The 22,041-nt window shown below is 46.9% G+C and overlaps 1 protein-coding gene across 3 annotated transcripts in view; it reads left to right on the top strand.

Annotated features, from left to right (window-relative positions):
- The window catches only part of SLC38A5 (solute carrier family 38 member 5), an 825,614-nt gene that overhangs the window by 784,424 nt on the left and 19,149 nt on the right, over positions 1-22,041 (top strand). For all 3 annotated transcript variants that reach the window (XM_069647525.1, XM_069647526.1, XM_069647527.1), the window contains 2 exons: positions 1,152-1,296; positions 1,500-1,603. In XM_069647525.1, the coding sequence (XP_069503626.1) occupies positions 1,152-1,296; positions 1,500-1,603 (249 nt within the window). The remainder of the gene's footprint in view (positions 1-1,151; positions 1,297-1,499; positions 1,604-22,041) is intronic.

The following is a 22,041-nucleotide window of genomic DNA, read 5'->3' as shown; positions in this document are numbered from 1 at the left end:
GGTAGCCATGCCTTAATAAGGGCATGGCTACCTCCAAACTCAGGTCCGGGTTCCTTGAATGAGGAATTACCAGGACATTCCAACCTTGGAGGACCCGGTAATTCCTCATTCAAAAAACCCATCCCCATTCCCATTTGAGCGCCCATATGGCTCAATGGGAATGGGGAGGGAGCTAATAACAGAGGATAGCAGGAGGGATAACTACAGGGGTCATGCTAGAATCCATTCCTAATGCCTTTGATCATCAAACTATACAGCAGCCATGAATTTAAACATGCCTACAAAAATGTAAACTACATATTACAAACTATGTAATAAATACACAAATACAACGGAATAATGTTTACAGTTTGATCTTTCACAAACTGACAGTTGAAAAATGTCTGACGCATTAATAACTGGTTTCTTTCCCCTCATTCAAACAATCTAATGTAGATATTTTACACAAGTTATTTTGTACATTTGAAAAATTGTTTATTTAAGTGAAACTTTCAGATACTGAAACTTGTTGGCATTGAAATGTTTCTGTTGGAAATGTGAAGCATATGTTATGAGTGCTGTAAATGACAAAGCTTTTGAAAAGAAACTGGAATATAGTTGCTGAAATTATTGCAGTTAATGACCCCTTGTGTATAATAGTATTTTTAATCCATGGTTTTACAACGTAACATCACTTTTTTGCAAAGAAATTTGTTTCATTTTATTATTTAATCTGCCTTTAAATGTATGGCCTCTTATTGGACAGGTGCAAAATTATCTGTTCCTACATGATGGCCATGGATTCATTTTATAAGAAGAGGTGCTGCATTGTTTATTTTTAATGTTGAAAGAAAACCCAATTCCCAAATTGACTTTTGAATTTGTCAAAGGAATTTCCCATCCCCCATTTTATTTTTATAAACTCTGTAGTGGATTATTTCCAAATTTGTTACCTTTTACTGTTTTTCATTGTTTAAATGCTTCAATAGTTGATATTTTGTGTTATTCATGTCATTGTATTATGCGTATTGATTGTGTAGTACTATTTTTATTAACATGCTTTATAAAGGCATTTGAGTGCCCCCTGGAATTAAGTTAGTTATGCATGTCTATTTTGAATATATAAAAATCCCAATTAATGTATGAACTTGTGTCTCTCTCCTCTCTGACAGATTCGGAGGGCCATCCAGCAGCTAATTTTTCCAGGGAAGGCCTTCCACTGGGTGAGACACATCATCATTGCCATCTGCCTTCTCACCTTTGTGAATCTGCTGGTGATCTTTGTCCCCAACATCCGCGACATATTTGGAATCATTGGTAAGCCTTCCTGGTAGATATTCTCGCCCTTGCGAGAATTTCCATCTACTTCTTTCTTCTCCCAGATCCACAGTTCACTGAGTGCAGGATGTTGGTTCCATGTTACACTGTTGTGCCTTCTTCCCCATCTGACTGCTTTCTCATGCTTCTAATCCTTTATGCTCTGATGTGTAATATTATGTGTGCTCTCCTTTATATGGCAGGAGCCACGTCAGCGCCAAGTTTGATCTTCATCCTTCCTAGCATCTTCTACATCCGCATTGTCCCTAATGAGAAGGAACCGCTGAGGTCTCGCCCAAAACTGCAGGTATGTGATGCCCTCCCTCTGGAGAGAGGGTAAGGGTGGCAAGGAAAGGCCAAAACCAAAGCTCAAGCAAAGTATATGTGGAGCAGGGTGTGGTACATTGCAGCCTCTGAGCATTTGAATTGGTACATGGGCTTATCAAAGGTCTTTCAACATATCATTTCAATATACTCTCTCACTTCTCAGTGTGTGTTCCTCTTACCATACAAAAGAGGAGCAGGCCTCATGTTTCCATAATGGACTGCATATGAGAGTTTACATTTACAATGTTTTCCAGTCTGCATATTTACATGGAGCTTGTGGCAGCCTAATACAATGGGTACTATTTCAGATTGTTTCTGTTCGGACAACATGGGTTTTCTCTTTGTTTGTAACATATGCTTCTAGAATGTTTCTTTTTTTAAACTGTAAATAGTCTTTCAGAAAAATCAGTTGCTTTGCAAAAAACCCAACATTTGTCAGTTAAGATCCTCTCCTCTTACAAAGGATGAGAAATAAACATCTGACTGAATTGTATCGAGATTTCAGTTCTAAGGCCTCCTGGCCTTTGAAAGGTTAGAGCCTTTGCTTTTTTGTCAGCGATAGAGTTTGTAGAAAGGCCGATAGGAATACAAAGCTTCTATGTGTAGCTCCTGACATGTCCCCATTCAAATCCTGGGTCTCTCATGAATATGACTGTAGGGACCTTGACAATTGTTTCTACTGACTGTACCGTGATCACATATGACTTCACAAACAAAACATGTCAGAAGGGAACATTCATTTGGCCAAGGAGGTTTCCTGTCCCTAGATAATATACGTTTATAACGGGGAGGTCCAGAAAGCATGTTGCTGTAATGATGAAATGCTGAGGACAGAGAAAAATGTGGTCAAGAGGCAGCATCTTCTAAAGTGGAAACTTGTCTATGGTGATTTCTGCTGAACATCTTTGTCCCTCACAAGAACTCCCCCCCGCCACCGCACCCCCTCCACCCGCGAACCCCAGCCTAATACATCTAAACTTTGTTTTTCATTTGGAGGGTTTCTTTAACTGGGTATGTGCAGTGATGTCAGCAGCGTTGGACAGTTTGACACCATTGGCCAGACCATCCTGCTTGCTCGTCTGGCTGGGGCTGGCTTCTCCGGACAGGTCCTGTACTAGTTTCACTCTTTCCTCAGGGATCATTCTCTTTGTTCTTTTCAGTCAGGCCATGCCCCAGTCTTTTATTGTGTCCCTCAAGGTTCGGCTCTATCCCCTATCTTATTTAATGTTTATGTTGAGCCTCTCACTCAATTGATTCACTCCCACGGTTTTTGGTGCTACACATAAGCTGACAACACACAAATGGTTGTCCATCTGGATCTTGAACAATCTGAAGCTGCCGCCAGGTTCCGTCATGCCTTGAGCCAGTGGGCAGTTGGATGTGCCTTAACTGGCTCAAGATCAATGGTGATAAAACAGAAGTACTGGTTTTCTGTGTCATGATGCCCGCTCCCAGGGAGCCGGTTCAAGCTCTGCGTCCCTGAAAGCGGACATCCAGTCCCCAAGGAAGGACCCATCAACCCCATATAGGGGCCCTTTGGACAGTGTCCTGGCGCCTATAGCGCCAGGCTCATAAAAGACATCAGTCCTGGCGCCATAGGCGCCAGGCTCATTATGGAAGTGCTTGGGTGCACTTACCTGATGCAGACCATGCTGCAGGATCCCGGCCTCCTTGAGGCCTGAAAGGAACTACTTTACCTGTGGGACTAATTTACCATCCGGGCGTGGTCGGGGAAGGATACATACCTGATTGGAGGATGGATACATACCTGGAACTTCTTCCAAGGCTATTTAAATCCCACCCGAACAGCCACACGTGCTTCTAGCAGCTGGACGCTCACCGTGTCTGCTCCTGCATCCTGACTTCTGCCACGCCTGCCAGCATCCTGGATCACCTGCAAAGGAAGAGAAGAAGAGAACAGAAGAAGGAAAAGTCCTTACCTGCTAAATCCCCGCATCCCGGAGACATCTCGCCGACAATCCTGGAAAGGAAGACTTTTATTTAAAAGCTCATCGCGTCGATCGCTGCAGCGCCGCATTCCACTCACCTTTACAGGGCACCTCCATGTTCAGCAGCGATCATCCGGATTCGCAGTCACGCCCCAGCGCCTAGGGAGAAAAAGGCAAGAACAAAAGGTGAGAGAGAGAAGGGAATAAGGAAAGCTAAATCTCCATGTTAAGACTTACCTGTTGATTCATTCCCTCTTCATTTCGGGTCCGCGCCGCATCCTGGCATTTCCGGACCCCGGCCCCTAAGGGGAAAAAAAGACATCAGCGTTAATGAGCGAATGAAAAGACATTACCAAAAAACGCTCTTTAAAGACTTACCTGATTTCTACAAGGATTTAACCTCATCTCGGGTCGGTGCCTGTTCCCCGGCATTCCGTACCCCGGCCCCTATGGGAAAAAAGACACTAGCATTAGTACATTAATGCATGGACACAAGGGGAACCTCTTATCAAAAAACTTACCTGGAAGCCAAGCAAGTTTGGTTGTCACCAATCCGAAAATCCAGTGAAGTAACTGGATACCAACGCGCCCCTGCATCAGAAGCAGGATGGAGAGCTCGTCCTTCCAGAGCCTAAGGTGAGACGCTACGGGGAATCACAGAAGGGTTTCGAGGAGGGTGAGAGGGGAAAGTGGGAGGCTGATTGCATTACCCCGCAGACAGTTAATCCCCTATTTTCGCCTACAGAAGGATACTTCTGCGAGCCAGACAAGCCAGATTTGGGGACCCGGTCCAGTCTGTCTTCCGAACCCTGCGCATCACCTTAGAAGAGGTCACAGCAGCGCGAACCAGGTCAGCGCCTCCGTGGGAGTCAGGTGAGTGTTACATTCTGGTCCTAAACCGCTTCTTCTCTTCGTACCGCAGACTTTTGGGACCCCTCATTTTGTCCTTTTCCCTCCCCTGTGACCACTGTGGAAGACCTGGGCATTAAGATCATGGGCTCCTTGTCCATGGCGTCTCAAATTAGCGGATTCTGACTATTTTCACTTTTATTTTTGCCTGACTCGATTTTTTTCGGCTGCAATATTTTGCGTTGCTCAGTTATCACGTAGATCCGTGGGGATCACACCCTTCAGGGGACCGTAGTCTGAGATGTGAAATGTGAAGGGAGGATTTCTAAAAATGCTGATGTGCATTTGTAGCCAGCACCAAGGTAAGTAGGGAGTGGCTAGGTCCCTAAAAGCAGCCCATAGATATCCGATGAGAGGGTGGGTGCCGTGACAGATTGCCAGGGGAGTAGTGATTATGTGAACAGCACACCAAATTATTTCATGGCACTCAGCTGTATTTGCTTGGAGGTGGTGATGAGTGTTTGGGTGGGTGAAGTCGAGCAGTGCTTATTGCCAATGTATGGAGGTGGGTGTGCCGAGCCCCGGGGGATATACAGCTATGTTCCGTTGTGATGGAGTGCTTGATGTTCCAGCAAAGCAAGGCTGACTACTAGTTAGATGTGGAATTGCAGAGCTTCTCAAAAGGCCTGACTGAGCTGCATTCCATGAGGGGCTATGTCGCACCTTGTCAACTCCTCAGGACCCCCTGTATTCCTGTGAGGGGTGGGTAAATAGTTCATCCAGTAGATGGACTAAGTCTGTGAGGATGCTAAAGGGAAGGGCTAGGTTTTGAGAGTCTTCATGAAGGCAAGGTGATCTTCTATGCGGCAGGTAGTAAATGGGATCGAGTTCCAGATGGTGGGTGCTTGGACTGAGAAAGAGGAGCCCCCTATTCTGGTTGATTTTGTCATTGGAATGACTAGGAGGAGTGCTGCGGCTGATCCAAGGTTTCTGATAAGCCTGTTGCATGTGCATTTATGCTTCAGATATTCGGTCCTGTGTTGTGAAGAGATCAGATCGTTGCCCAATTGAATGCAAGTGAAGGACACGGAGGGCGGGTGTGATGTGTTCTTTAGGGTTTAGGGCAAGGAGGAGCCTTGCAGCAGTGTTTTGTACCCGTTGGAGTTTTCTTATTTGTGATGCTGGGGTCCCCAGGTATATGGTGTTATCATATTCTGAGCGTGAAAGGATGATAGTGTCATGATTCAGTCCTTTTTCTCTCATCCTTGTCGTTTGGGGGCCTGATTTGCGGTTTATTTCCTATTGGATTTTTCTACCAAACTTTTTGAGCAATGCTGTGGTCATTTTGGAGCGCTAAATCCTTATTTTTCATGTCCCTTCCCTTGCGGATCCATTCCAGGTTTTTGGCAGCCCGTATGCTGCTTCAATAAAAAGGCTATGCTTCTCAGAATTCCTGGCCCACTGATTCATATTCTCCCTTGCAAGACAAGCCTTGGTGGAGGATAAGCAGCACCTGTGGCTGACAGGTGCTAGCAAACAGCACACCTGAGGCGTGTGCTTGTTAGCCAGCTTTAAAGGTATCAGTTTTCTTCAGTCCAGCGCTCCCGGTCCCTTGTTCCTGGTTCTTTGATTAGTATCTAGTTCCTAGTTTCTTATTTCTTGTTCCCTGGATCCCTGGATTTCGAATTTAGTGTGCCTATTAGTATTTTTCTGCTTCCTGGATTCCCCTTCTGTCTTCCTCTGTTTTGCAGAAAGCACTTTCAAGTGCTTTCCTTTTCCTGTGCAGCCCAGTTTGTCTGTGTTCTTTATTCCCTTGACCTTGCCCTATTGTGCAGTGTACCCCCGATCCTTTAGACACCCCTTATTTATAGATGCACTATTTTATCCCATTTTCCTTTACTTCCCTGGGTGGGGAGGGGCAAGGATTTGCACTTGTAATTTCTTTTTCCCTGCTCCTGTTCCTTTACTTTCTCTTGGACTCTGTTCCTGGTTTTACCTTGCACTTATCTCTTTGTTCTGTATTGATTGTTCGGTGTGAATGCCTATGTTTTCCTCACTATTCTGTGATCACTATTCTTACTTGCCCTTGTCTTATGTATTAAGTTATCCTCCCTTTGTTGTTATAGCCTTTACGGGTCCCTGTTTATCAAGGTTACCAGTTATTATGTTGCTAGGAAAGACAAAGAGTTAATAATGGAAGGTGTTATTACATCGAAAATAAAGAAACAAGGGTATTAAATGTTGAATCGAAGTTAAAAATCTCTAATTGCAGTTAATAGTGCAGTTTTTCAGGTGTGACATTCATTAGGAGTAAAAAGTGCGAAATAGGGTCCAGCTAAAAATAGTGCAGAAAAGAGGGATACAGGGTGGCTTCAGGGTTAGACAAGGGAAGGGGGGTCGGGAGGGATTCCCTGTTAAAAGATACATTTGAGGTCAAGTGTCGGAAGAATGCAGGTTAGTTAAGGGAAATTAAATTAAACTTTTAAGAAAGGGAATTTCAATACTACAAAAACCACTAGATGGCACTATAACACCATAGATAGTAAAATCATGTAGATAATATTCTTGCTGAAAAAGGCATCTCGATATTTTTTACAGTTATTTGCGGATCGTCAAGCTGCCACCTCAGGGTTTTAAAAACGATCATATCACATACAACCTTTGACCCATAGGGTTCTTGGGCTTCGCTGACATTTCTCATACTCGTGAGTAGTGTCTTTAAGTTAACTTAAACAATAACATGAAGTGTGTTAGCTCACAGATCCTGTTGTTGTTTATCCTGTATGTGAGCTTAGCACTGACAGTCCCTGTACCAGCAATTATAGGCGAGGAACGTGCAAGCTTTCTTTGTAATCATAAGGAGCTTCTAAGTGCTTCCCCCACATCCTTCTTCATATATTTGTATTCTTATCATGTTCTACTTGCACATCCTAGGTTTAAGTGTACATGCATCTTGGCAGCAGATTTGACCTCTCATGGTTCCTTTTAGTACTAAGTGTAGCTTTCTCCTTGCTCTACAGTTCTCCCAGCCCCAGAATTGTTTAACTCCATCTATTCTTCCCAACTTGCCATCCCTTGGTTCTAGAAGTGACTTTATTGCCTAAGTTGGGGCAATTGGTGAGGTAGGTACCACGCAAATATCTTTGTGGACTCACCCTACATCCAGGGCACCCTTACTTGACAGAATCGCTCAGAACTCATTAAACTCTGGGAGCCCTCCCTGTCCTCTGGGGTTCCCCAAGGATCTGTTATTTGGCACTCTTCTTCACACATGTACCCAGCCACATGCTCATCATTTACTGCCTTCTTTGTGACTACCATCTCTCTACAGATGACAGGCAATCCTCTGGTCCCTGTCTCCTACCACCTCGTTTTCAAACTATCATCTCCTGACTTGCAACAGTCACTGTTTCAGGCTGTTCCCAAGGTCAAGGCACGCCCAGTTTATGCCCAGGTCTACCACCTTGTTCCTCTGCCTGCACTTTCTTTTCTACTGAGTTACTATGTGGAGTGTGTTTGATCAAGATGCTTAAGAAAATTAATATATGCAAAGTGATGAATACAAATACTCCAGTTTAGCAGGTTAAAGTTATTCCAGTGTAAAACAGACAGGAGTTCAGTCTGTGCACCAGTACCCTCAAGAACACTATCAAATAATCTCGTTTTCTAGGCAGGACTTTAACCTACAGAAATGAAGTCATTCCATACATCAATTTGTGCAAATATTGAATACTGTAAACATATTCATAACAGTGATGAGTCAGTGATGTAATGCAAGTAAACATAAAAAGCAAGAAGAACAGATACAGTTAGCCTAGCCAATGCATTTCAGACTGTGTCCATCATCCGGCCAAATCTAAATACACAAAGATTAGTCAGATACAGTCACATGTTGAGAGATAAGGGAACGTCACAGTGTAGACCCAATGCAAACTATCATACCTGTATCATCTTGCACTGTGGGTCTGAATCATCATACAAATTCTGGGCATAAAAAAGAAGGCAAACTAATGGTAATTACTGATTTCTAAAATAAAAAAGTGGAAAGTAGGCAGTATTGCAAGTTGTAACTGAAACACTAGTAAGCCTACTAGTGTTGTTCTAAGTGTGTTGCTGGCGATTCAAGAATAGTAGAGCTGCATGTGGCAGAAATGTAAAAGGAAGTAAAAAGAACAAAGGAAAAACTCACTTTAAAAAGCCACAGAAAAAATCATATTCCTAATTTGGTATATATGAAAAATGTAACACCAAGAGTCAGAAACCAAAAAGGTCAAAAGCAAAATGGAGGGCATCCTCTATTACCTGCCAATGAGTGTCCAAAAGAGTGCAGGAACCTGATGCACAGTGGCTATGGATCCTGTGACGAACCTGGACTATTCGTCCCTTCTCCCCAGAGGCCAGCCCCCCAAAGCCCTTGAAGCTAGGTGAGCCCGTTTAGCAAGTGGGACCTCACTGGGAGAGACTTCCCTCTTGGGGACAAGGACTCCCATTCCTGTAAGGAACTCCCTCTCCAAATACATTGTCTGCCTACATGGGAATCAGAAATACTGTTACTTCTGTTTTGGATTCTCCAAACAGTGACATTTCTTCAATCTCTTTGGCTTCAGATAATGCTGGATCTCGCCTGAACTCAACAGTGAAAGAGGAACGACACACCCCTTTTGTTTGGGATGACATACATAAAAATATGAGGAACTTGGAATGGTGGAATGGAGGAGAGCGAATCCTACACAGAGGCCTAGTCTGACGGGAGGATGTCCTGGAGGGGTGTAACCATGCTACACTGTTCAGCCGGTGGTGTCGTGGATAGTGAGCTGATCACTAGCAAGACACCGAAAGGCTGGCGTTCTGAATGGCAATGAAGTCGAGAGATAGGTGGAGACAGTGAAGTGACCGTCTCGTCTGGAGGCACGACCGCACAGAAGCCGTGGTGGGCTTGGGGCCCGGTAACCGACGATGAGACATCAGCAGAGATGTTGGATCTCCATCAGCTTCTGAGCAGAGCAAGGGAAGCAAACGCTCCCAAAGAGTTAACTCCCCTGATAGGAGCGAACAGTTGTATCTGAGGCTGGGGAAGCCAAAAGGGTTACGGGAGCCAGATAAAGCTGAACTCTGGACACAGGCGTATGCCCAACTCAGCCCCACTAAAGTAAGCCCATCAGAGGGCCATAGGGCTTTGGGGGGAGCCTTGGAAAGCCTAGAGACTTTGATATCCAAGGCTAGGCACCCAAATGAGCTCCAGACAAATTAAGCATATCAGAAGGCCGGGGGCTTCCAGCAGCCATAGCAAAGTATGAGATATTGAGATACAAGGCTGGAGAAACCGAAAGGGTTACAGGAGCCTGAGAAGCCCAAACATTGCACAGGTGCAAGTGCCAAATCGAAACCCTGCCGGATGAAACACCTAAAAGGGCAAGAGGGTTTTGGAGAGCCCTCAAAAATATAAAACATATTGAGCAAGACTGGAAGAGAGAACCTGGAGGTTCCCATGTTCAAACCCAAAACAGGAGCATTATCAAACACCAAGCCACAAATGGTGGCATTTTATTAATGAGGCCCTTTTTCCATCTAAAGGAGGGAAGTTGGCAGAATTGTATAGAGACTTAAGACTGGCCATTCAGAGCCCACAGAGAGGCTGGAAGACCGTATTGTGAGAAATTGACAAACTTTCAAAACCTTCTTTGTGAAGAGATCCCAGTTGTTGGGTCGAGCAAAACCCAAGGATTGAGACTATTGCTCTGGGCCATATAGTTTTTGTTGTTTTTCGAAGTGGTGGGCCAAATAGTAAGTAGGGTTTGGACTAAGGTAGGGAATTTACCTCATAGTAGGAGGGCTAGACAGGCATTTTTCATATGATTTAAATAAACACCCTTCAACCTGTCACATCTTTGTCCAGCTCCTTCTGATTCACTATCACAATCCACACTAACACCAAACGTCGTAGTTAAATAGTGTAATTTCTGCTTTGCATTGATCTCTTTTCTAAACCTCACTAAGATCTCCCTAAATATTCTACACCATGCAAATAGGGTTACACATTTGATTTTCTCCAGCATCAAGACAAGTATGGCCCAGGCACCATACGACACACTCTCTCTCTCTCTACTGACTTGAACTCTACTGACTTGAACTGCGGTTCCAGATGGCGTTCAACCTACCAGCGCTTTGAGGTCATACCAATGATACATAAGGCGCTATATAAATGCCAAGTAATATAACATAAAAAAAGAATATATATATTTCTAATGCTTGTGAATCTGCTTAGAATCACATGCTGTGCATATAGTCTGACCTCTAGTGGTAATCGCAGAGTATTGCATCTTTCTTTCGAAGATCAAAGGGGGACATCGACATGGGTGTGACAGTAACACTATCCCTAACGTGACGTGTAGTGTACCCAAAATCCCTCACGCGTCGAGGTTCCTCAGATTGTTTTTTTCTGCCCAATTAGTTGGTCGCCTTATGCGGAGCTTGCAAGAGTTAATATTGCTCAATATTGTTACTTTGTCCCACAACCTCTGGTCGTCTAGTTTCCCGACTACTTCTTTTTGACGACTGCCTCGTGGACTTCCTGCCGCCGGAGACATCCACTACTGCTCTGCGACTGGTGTACTGATCAACGTCTGTCTACTGCGTGGCCTCGGCCCTATGGCTAGGTCCTTACAGTAGGGAGATTGGAGCCCTGGGTTTATTCATTTTCAAAAATGCATTTCTTTTTCCGTTCTCTTTCCCTATTTGGTCTGTCTGCCATCTCCCTCTGCTATGGAGAGGACGCCCTTTAAATTGTGTCTGTCGTGTAACGGCAAATTCCCTTGGAAGGACACCCATCGCCGTTGCAATAGGTGTCTACCTCGAGACCACAATGAGCGTTCTTGTAAGTCCTGCAAGCTCTCTCGTCCCAAGACGTTAAAGGACAGGTGGACAAAATGGTGGGCGGCCTACGCAATGCAGGCCAAAAGCCATTCCCCTGTTGGCGCTGTCACTTCGGATGACAAGGAATCCATCAGCAACCATGCCTCCGAACTGGAAGCCATAGACCTTTTGGCGGAACCATCAGGTTCCCAGATGCCCGCCACTGGCTCTGTTATGGGGAGTTCACACCCCGGCGGCAAGGGCACACACGCACCACCTAAACCTAAACACACAACCCCTAAGGCCTCCTCGACGGACACATCAAAGAAGCATGCAACACCAACAGGCGAGCCGAAAACGGTTAGGCGCCCTCTGCGCAACTGTCTTCTAGGCTGGGCTTTCCTCTCACAAGGGCATTCCCCCAAAAAACACTCGGTCGCCGACACGCCATCCAAGGGCACACAATCTCCTAAGGCTTCGGCGGAGTCATGAACCGCAACAGCGTCAGTAGGCGCGTCGAGACCTGGCATTCAGCCGCTGAAAATACGCAAGAGTCTTGCAGTTATTATTACGGCAGCAGAAGAACACAGGGGCATCCCCTCTCATCGAGAGGAGTATTCTGAAGCCCCCCAGCCTCAAAGGCTTTATCAGGAAAATCCACCCCTTCTGACAAGCCCTTTCCACCTCCAGACCTTTCTGCATTTTCCCTGTGGACTAGGCAGAGATTTGAGAATTATATGGACAAGATGGCACAATTTATAGATTTCTCAGATAAATATATCACTCCCAAAGAGACCTAGGGAAGAGGACTCCTGCCCCAGTCATCGAAAATTGCAGAAGCTTCCCATTCCTACACCGGTCCAGCAAGAGGAGGTCTTTGATTACTCAGAACAGGGGGATACATATGAGGGCAATATTTTTGATCAGGACACAGCTGACCAGAACACGGACTGGGTATCAGCCAGCAGACCAAGGGCTTGGCTTTCACCCACACATACCCCTGACCCGGACATTATTTCCGAGATTCACCTTCACCTCAACAAAGGCAGTCATCACTTGTGGATGACCAAATATTATTTAATGCCATTCTAAAGAGAGCCGCAGATCATTTTGAGATTGCTGCACACGAGGCAGCCCCTGGTTCTGACTTTGTTGAACATATTCTCAAGGAGAAGCCTATTCCATTACTTAATAATAAAGAAACGCCTAGCTCCTTCTTTATTGTCATCATCCCACACAGGGCAGTCAACCCTTGGGTTCAAAAATTGTTCCTCCCCTCTCCATCTGACCCTATGTATATACAAGGTCATGCCACATCGGACTTGCTGGTTGCTACAACTGCTAGAAAGAGGGCAGAGGTTCCACTCAGCCAGATAAAGATTGCAAAAAACGTTATGCCCTAGGGAAACGCATTACTACATCTGCAGCCTATTCTACCAGAATAGCTAATAATACAACTCTCCTCGCTAGTTACAGCGACGTCCAATGGTGCCTTCTCCAGGAAGGCCTTCAAGAGGTCCTAGAACCCACGCGATCATGCCTGCTGACGGTTGTGACTGAGGGCAGACAGGTGACCCATAATATATTAAAGACCCCTTCGGACGCTGCTGAGACTGCTGGACACACTCTAGCCCAGGGAACACTTCTTAAGAGACATGCCTGGCTGAAGAACTCAGGCTTCAAACCAGAGACTCAGGCCTCCCTGATTAATAAACCTGTCGAAGACTCCAACTTATTTGGCAAGGCTGTGGATGACGTCCTGGAGACTGCTAAGAAAGAGCATGAGACGCTGAAATCACTCAGCCAGATTACGGCGAAGCCCTTCCACCAGTGGGGAGGCTCAAATTCTCGCCGTTTCTTTCATGGATAATCTTTCTCCCAGTCTGCCAATGGACGATATGGCTCTGGAAGTACCCCCTTGTCCTCCAACCAAGTCTCATCTGGTAACAGCCAGTACCAGCAGAGAGGTCAGCGTAGAGGCCATGATTGTATCTGCTCAGATGCACATGCACCCACCCTTCCTCCCCTCGTGGTGTAAAAGGAACATAGACATCTTACACCTACTCTTTTCTGTACTCGCTCACTCTGACTATAAGGCTCCCATACGGCAGAAAAAACACAACCATAGGTAGCTCGACGCGTGAGGGATTTTGGGTACACTACACGTCACGTTAGGGATAGTGTTACAGCCACGCCCAAAAAAAAGATGCCACTAGATGTCGGACTATATCCTCATCATGTGAATTTAAGCATATACAATCACCAGAAACGGTATTACGGTGAGTAATGCATGTCATATATTGGAAACCAAAAGACACAGGAGTGTCTGGTTCACACAGATAGGTGGCAGACAATGACAGAAACAAACCATAGTCTGTTACAAAAGCATGTTTAATAACAAACTAATTTACGAGCAAGAGTGTAGCCAGCAATGCGTTTCGATATATGTTTCTGAGGCTTGTGGATCTGCTTAGATCACATGCTATGCATAGGCTGACATCTAGTGGCAGTTGAAGTTGAAGAGTATTGCATGACTTGTTTTTGACACTCGAAAAAGGACGCCGACTGGACATGTTTGTAATACTATCCCTAGTGTGACGACTACTGTACCCATGGTCCTTCACATGTCGAGGTCCCTCAGATTTGTTTTTTCCATCATAGTCGGTTGCCTGTTGCAGAGATTCCTAGCTATACACCTTTTTTAATACAAAGTTATTACATATGTCGTTCCATCGCTCGTTCGCCTCCCGCTTTCAAGCAACCTTCGGCAACGCTCGACAGCTGACTCCAGTTGCCTGCGTCGAAGAGAAATGCCCTTGCCGCGCTTGGCCCCATTACAGTAAGGAGAGTGCGGGTAGGACATATACGGTTTTCTCTTTAGAGAATGCCTATTTCCCTCACATCACTTCCTGTTTATCACTGTGCTGCCTTTTCTTTCCACTATGGAAAACAATCCTTTTAAATGTTGCCTAGCATGCGGTCGAAGGTATCCCTCGAAGGAGACACACTGTGTGTGCAACCACTGTCTTCCACGAGATCATGCCGAAAAGCATTGCAAATCCTGCAAGCTTTTCAAACCCAAAGCCCTAAAATATCAACACCCAAAACGTTGGGTCGCCTATGCCATGCAGGCCGAAGCCTCCATCGACGTGGCAGTTGAATCTGACGAAGGCAGCTACGTGGTTGTAGTGATGCTGAGGACGATCAGGGTTCTACAGAACTCCCAAGTGCTAGCCCCCAACTCCAATAAGCAAGCCTGCAGTCCTGTTATGGAGGAGACACCCAGTGCCAAAAGTCACTCTCACAAACATAACAAAGACACAACCGCTAGCCAAGCGCCGACCACACCGTCGGCCAAATACGGCCACGCAGTGTCGAAGGAGAAGGAAACATCTAAGCGCTCACTGTCCTCTGGGCCCTCGCGCTCGACAGATGACAGGTCTCCAAAACAGGAGCCGAGTAGGCCTGTTTCCGACACTGCGCCTAAAAGGCCCTTTTGCACGCCCAAGAGTTCACGTCGAAAGAGAAATCTTAGATGCACTCTTTAGGCATGTCGAAAATGCAGCAAGGTATACAAGAACATGTCACCAAAAAGCTGCTTAAGCGCAAAACATCAAAACCCTCAAGTATTTCGACGCCAAAATTCCATACAACACACAAATCACAAGAAAAAGACTTCACACCCTTTGAAGAAAACTTTTCATAGGCTTTACACCACAGGATACATGCTTCCCTTCTAGAACCATCTCCCGTCAGTGCCAACCCCTTTCCCAAAGTCCACTGAGTGGACCACTGAAAAATTCAAAACATTTATGAAAAGCGTTTCTTGCTTTTTTGACATTATGTACTTGCATCCAGAAGAGTTCACTCACCCTCTGGGTACTACAGAGGGTAGAGGGGGAACTAGTGGGGAGCCACCTGCAAAGAAAATGTACAGCCCAGCACTTCCACGCACCAACCCTTCTCTCAGTCAAGACACCTCGGATGACCTACACATAGTTGACCCTTCCGACAAAGGTGATCAAGTATCACAGGATGACCAATTTAAGTTCTATGTAGAAGACAATCCAGACATTTACATTATGCCCTCCCCAGAAGACCACAGCCTTTTGCTGGCTCCCACTTGACAACCAGCTCCAATACAATGAGCTACTCATTAAAGCGGCACACCAGTTCAAAATAGATAGACAGGAGGATCAACATGACACTGACTTTGTGGATGACATCCTGGGGGATAAAAAATCTCTAACCCAGTTTATCCTGATTCTCCAGTCAGTGCAGAGACGCATTCAGCCATCTCTACTTACATCCACCCTGACCCATATCGAAAAAATATTTAAACCAGCTCCAACTGACCCCCTTTATATTAGAGGTGAACTAAAACCTGACTCCTCGGTAGTAACTACAACCATAAAGAGGGCAGGCACACCACGGGCTTCCGTGGGGATGCCTCCAGACAAGAAGAGTAAAAAGATCTATGCTCTAGGCAGGAAGGTAGCATCCTCTGCTGCATAACAAACCCGGATTGCCAAAAACACCACTTTACTTCAGTTATACTCTGTCCCTGAGCCCTTAACATCTCAGCTCATTAAAACCATTTCAGAGGGTAAACAGGTTGCCAGCTGCATCCTAAAAAATTATCTAGATGCAGCAGATAATGCTGGACCCATTATAGCGGAAGGCATACTGATCAAACGACACACCTGGTTACAACAGTCTGGTTTCAAACTGGAAACCCTGGCCACGCTTTTAAATATGACAATAGAGCCTAATGTATTATTTGTCAAGGCAGTTGATGATGCACTAAAGAGTGCAAAGGAAGAGCATGAGACTCTAAAATCTTTAGGCCAAAAAGCAAACAAGCTTTCATCCAGCGAGGGGTGTTCAACACCCAATGCTCCTTTCGTGGGCAAGGTTACCCACGATCTATGGGCTATCACCGAGCCCAATCCTCATCCTGGGGCAACATACAGGGTCAGTTGACCGGTTACCAGCCCAACTTTCAAAGAGGGTATAAAAGGACTAGAAGTAGAGATAGAGCCTCTGCCTAAGCAATGATGCCCCGGTACAGGTTCCCTCCCATGCAACTCCAGTCAGAAGCCGCATTTGCCAATTCACCCACGCATTGGAGGGGATCACATCCGATCATTTGGTTTTATCCACTGTGGCAGGGGTTTACTGCATCTGGTTTCAAGGAAAGCCTCCAAACCATCCTCTCTGAAACATCGGAAGATGTCACCACAAGAGAAGCTAATTGTGGTAGAGAAAATAAAGCTGCTGCTGCAGAAAAGCGCAATCAAACTAGTCCCAACAGACCAGGTAAACAAGGGTATCTACTCAACGTACTTCCTTGTCCCAAAGAAAGACTTAATTATGCTCCCTGTACTAAACTTGCGTCCAGCCAACACATGTCAAATCTCATACATTTCGTGTCAACACTGCACATGAAAGATGCATATTTTTTATATTTCAATGGTCGCAGCGCACAGAAAAACCCTGCACTTAAAAATCACAAACGTTCATTACCAATTGAAAGTCCTCCTCTTCGGCATTACATCGGTGCCAAGGATGTTCACAAAGGTATTGGCAGTAGTAGCAGTGCACCTATGCAGAGACTGGCTCATAACAGGGGAGACGCCACAAATGTGCAAATGTAACACCAACAGACAATCAATCTGTTGTTCGAATTAGGGTTCTCCATCAATGAGAAAAAATCAAGTCTAGTTCCCAGTCAAACAATTCCTGGGATCAATTATAAAAACTCAATAGGAATTAGTCTTCCTCTCAAACGAGAGAGTACAAAACATGCTATTTCAAGGTATGTATGTGATTTCTTTGAATATATTTCGCCAACTGGAGATTTCATTGAATCCATTTCACCGAAAAACCAAATCTTCTATTTTCTTTTTTATAATATTTGTATGATATATATATATATATATACACAACACCAAGAAAGTTATGGTGGGTTTAAAAAGGTTTGAAAAAAAACGTTTCACCTGAAATGTGAAAGTAGGAAAATCCATTTGAGCGAGTCACACACTCCACAGCAACCCTATTAGACATTGCTGGAAGTTCACCTCCAGTTCTGAGCCATAACAGCAAGGCATTGTAGGTGTGCAAATCAGCACAAATGCAAACCTATTCTGCATGAAATTGTCTTTGTCTAAGAGGGCAGTGCTATTTTATACATAGCTTAATCAACCCAAGACAGACATTTTGCAAGGCTGTCAGGACAACTACATACTTGGTTTCACCCTTATTAGGGATCATCATTGCAGTGTAGACCTGACAGCTTGGTGGTTGGAGCATTTGGCCATATTTTCACAACACCAAGACAGTTATGCTGGGTTTAAAAATGTTTGGGGGGGGGCGCTGTTGCGCTGAAGTATGATGGCTGCTTAAGTGCGTCGCTCCGGACTGGGAGAGCACATAGACTTAAAAAAAAGACCCTTCAGATACGGCTAATCCGCTCTACATTGCCAGTGCCTCTGAGGTAACCTCTCCGGCGCAACCCTGCGGGCTTCTGGACCTCGGCGTCCCCTGAGGGCTGAGTTGTGGCCCCTGCTCGGACTGGGGCTGCGTGTGTCTTGCTTGCCCCGCTCCACGGCTCTGGGGCTGCGGCGCTCTCTATCACCTGAGGACGCAGCGCAGCGGGCCGCAGTGGGGCAGGGGCATCCGAGCCCTCCTGCGCTCGCCGAGTCGCTGCGGCTGGCGGGCCCACCCTGTGCTCCTCCTGCTGAATTTTCGCTGTTGCCTGGGGCTCCGCGCACCCTGCCCGGACCTGCCGCCGTCTCCTCTTGCTGGCCTTGGAGACGCCTGAGGATATCGGATTCCCCTGCTGCCTATCCTCGCACGGCGGAGCTCGGAGGCATTGCTGCGGACCCCGCGCCTTCACACCGCTTGCTGTCCTCCCCCCACTGCCCCCTCCTCAAGGAACACGAGGCACATTCTATGACAAGGTAGGGTGTACTGGGGGGCTTGTAGGGACCGGCTCCTGAGTTCCTGGGCTGCCGGCCACCGCTGGCGCACCTTGCAGCCCGCCAAACATTTACTTAACAACAGTTGGGTTGCCTTGGCCCGTTCTGGTCCGCGCCGGCCGGCGCTGGGGGGGCCCATTGCTACGGGGGCTCTTTCAATCATTGTTCCTCCCCTGTGGCCTGTGGGGATACATACTGCGACTTGGCCCGTGCCACGTTACACCATTGCCTTTGGTGCCTGCGGCCCGCTCCCCCCTGACTCCTTGGACTTACTGTGAACTTGCTGGGCCGGTGTGGGTCGGTGCGCCGGTGGCCACCCTCACTGCACACGTTCATCACTAGGGCGGCTGACTTCTGGCCTCCCTGTGTCCCGCCTCTTGTAGGCATTACGGGGCCTACATGTTGGACCCAACCGGCCGCCAAGACTAACAGCAGCTGCTCCAGACACGTGATCCTGGGGGCACCGCGACCACACAGGGCTGCAATTAAATCTGCTGGATAACCCTACAGGCCTCTGCCCGCACTGCACCAAATGAACAATTCACCAGTCCTCTGGCTGCTCTGCACTAAATGAACAATACACGCATACCTGGCTGGAGGCAGCGTCTTACCCTATCCTTCGGAACCCATCCAGCTCATCACTAGGCACAGTAACCGCTTTGTCTGCACTTGGTTCTCATTGCGCCGGGCCTCAGAGGCCCCCGCAGGCGTCGCTCCGAAGGTGAATTGTCCCCTTGTTCCATTTTTGCTGACATCGATCCCGAAAGGCTTCGGACCCGAGGCAGCAGGACGAAGTAAGTGCCCCACGGACGCGGGGGACAAACCCTTTGGTGTGCTGGGGGGGCGGCGCGGGCGCTGAGCTCAGCTGACCTTCAACACCATCCTCCTTGCGATCCACAAGTAGGCAATTGTCGCCTTAGAAACCTGATACTTTGATTGCTGACGCTCTCTGAGGCTCCTGGAACACTCCTTTTGCTATCATCATGACGAAGGGGACTGGGGCCGGAAAAAAGCAAAGCTCGATAAACATGTTTGCCAAGACGCCGTCCAAGCTGCTGTCGGAGCCCCCGGAGGAAGCATCTTCCGCCTCGACATCCTCAACCTCCAATGACTCCCAGAAAATGCTGGAGTACATGCGCGAAGGGTTCACCACGCTGCATACTAAATTAGACGACATGAATGGCACCATCTCTTCTATAAAAGCCCATATTGAGAGGACGGACAGCTGGGTCTCCGAGATTGAAACTAGGGTCGGCACTGCCGAAGATGATCTGGGCTCCCTCCTTGCCGCAGTGTCCATACTCACCGGTCATGTCTCGGCAGTAAAGAAGAAGAATGACGACGTTGAATCCCGCTCCAGACAGAATAATCTATGCATTGTTGGCGTACCCGAAGATAACATCAAGGAGCCCATGGAGGAATACGTGGAGCGCATCCTCTTAACACTCTTGGATACTCCGAAGCTCTCTGCACAATTTGCTGTTGAAAGGGCGCATCACTCCCTGACCGCAAGGCCGAGACCAGGGGCACCTCCTCGTCCCATTATAGCCAGGATCTTAAATTTCTGAGACCGCGATGCCCTTCTGCGGGCAGCCAGGGCCAATGGCGAGCTACTCCTCGGAGCATCAAGGATCCATCTCTACCCTGATTTCTCGGTTGCAGTGCAGCAGGAGCGCAAAATCTTCCTGGCGGTGAAAAAGAGACTTCGTGACTTAGGAGTCAAATGCTCCATGCTCTTCCCTGCAAAGTTAAGGGTGGAACATTCCAACCACTTTTTTCTTTACTATCCCAGAAGAGGCATCGAAATTTATTGACGAACACTTTCCTGGTTGACCCCTTCATCGTTGCTGCGTAAACTAAGCTCACAGTTGTCATCGGGCGAGCCTATGCCATATGCCTGTTTGTCATTGGCGGGGCATCCTACGATGGCCACGCTCCACGGGTAACACATTAATTGTTAGTTTTGTTCTTGTAGCTCCATTGACCCTCTGCAATGTGGCCCTTATCTGTTACACAAACTCACTGAGTTTATAGACATTTGGCTACTGATGTGGACCCCCGGTTTTGAAACTATCCTATATCTACCTCCAGACGTCCGGTGGCTGGACGCCGTGGTCCTGAGCTCACCCGCAGCCACTCGGGGCTTATGTCATGCTCGTGTGTTGGTGCTCCAGGGACATGGTTTCTTTCCTTGTTTCCAGATGTCCTCTTCCTCATTGGCCGTGGTCCCTCCGCGCCCTCGCTCCGACACTGTACACCCTGCTAAATGCTGCTGTATTGTATAATCTCCTCACACTCTCCCCAGTCCGGTGCGCCATCGCCAAGCTAACTTGCAGGCCCCCAGGCGCAGATGCCTAGAGGTTTGTTGTTATTATGGGGTTGTTTGGGTATCGTCCCTCTGATTGGGGGAGGAATGTGGGTGGGGAGGGAGGGGTGTTATGGTTAAAAAAGTCTTGACAACCACCGGAGGTGCCGCAAGCACTACAGTAGTACATCACGAACACATTGACAGAGATCCGTCTCCCTCCAGATCGGCTAGCTTCGTTTCGCTGGTAACCTCTGTACAGAAACCTATTCAATACCCCTACATGAATGGCGAATAATGATCTGACATTAATGAGCTGGAACGTCCGTGGGCTGGGCAACCATAAAAAGATGAGGCAGATACAGCTACATGCCGAACACCACGGAATTAAGATTCTATGCCTACAAGAAACCCATGCTCGCTCTGAACAATGTGAACAATTTACTAAACAGTGGGGTCCCCAGAGGTATTACACTAATTATTCCACCCAAAGCCGTGGTACACTCACTCTAATACACAGGAGCCTGATATTCTCGTGTACCCACTCGCATATAGACCCCCTTGGCAGATATGTATTAATCGTTGGCACACTGCAACACCAGGAGATAGCTATCCTGAATATTTATGGTCTGAATGTTGACGATTCCAACTCCTACCTACACCTAGCCTCTGTCCTGGAAAGCTTTCCCCTGATTCCAATTATATGGGGATGCGATTTTAATACGATACTAGATGTCACCCAAGACAGATCGGGCTGGAGGCCTCGGCAGCTCTCCAAAGCAGCCTATGCCATTCTTACAACACTCCCTCGGCTGGCGCTAGTTGACGCCTGGCAGCTAATGAACCCCGATTCTCGCATATACTCATTTTATTCCTCGGTCCACGATTCTCATTCTAGAATAGACAGATGGCTCATAACTGACATGTTGGTCAGGTCCCTGTCCCACCAGTCTATCCTCCCCAGAACATTATCAGACCATTCACCGGTACTCATCACGTTGAACTGGGGTCCGGACGCACTTAAAACGAGACAATGGAGGATGAGTCCACATGCACTTCTTAATCAGGTCTTTGTTGCCGAACTCAAATCCTCCATTGAGGAATTCTTTGAGGTCAATACAGACTCTGTGACAACGCAAGCCGTCATCTGGGAATCCTTTAAAGCATACATGAGGGGGATAGCCATCTCCAAAGGATGTGGCATCCTGAAGGGAATCCAAGCAGATATCTCAGTTAGTGAATCGACCATAGCAGGCCTTGAGACTCGATATGCTGAAGACCACTCCCCAATTACACTAGCGGCATTGGGCTCGGAGCTGGATAGGTTCTGTAGCCTTGCAGAGCGAGAGGTCAAGTTCCTGGACTCCCCCTAGTCTGCAAGGAAATATGGAGAGGGAGAACGACCGGGCCGGCTGCTGGCCAGGCTACTACGCCGTGAATTTGGAGCCCCCAATATCCCAGCCATAGTGAGATCAAATGGCTC

The sequence above is a fragment of the Ambystoma mexicanum genome, chromosome 2q, assembly GCF_040938575.1.
Source record: "Ambystoma mexicanum isolate Mex_15411 chromosome 2q, UKY_AmexF1_1, whole genome shotgun sequence".
NCBI lineage: Eukaryota > Metazoa > Chordata > Amphibia > Caudata > Ambystomatidae > Ambystoma > Ambystoma mexicanum.
This window is presented reverse-complemented; position numbering and strand designations above follow the sequence as displayed.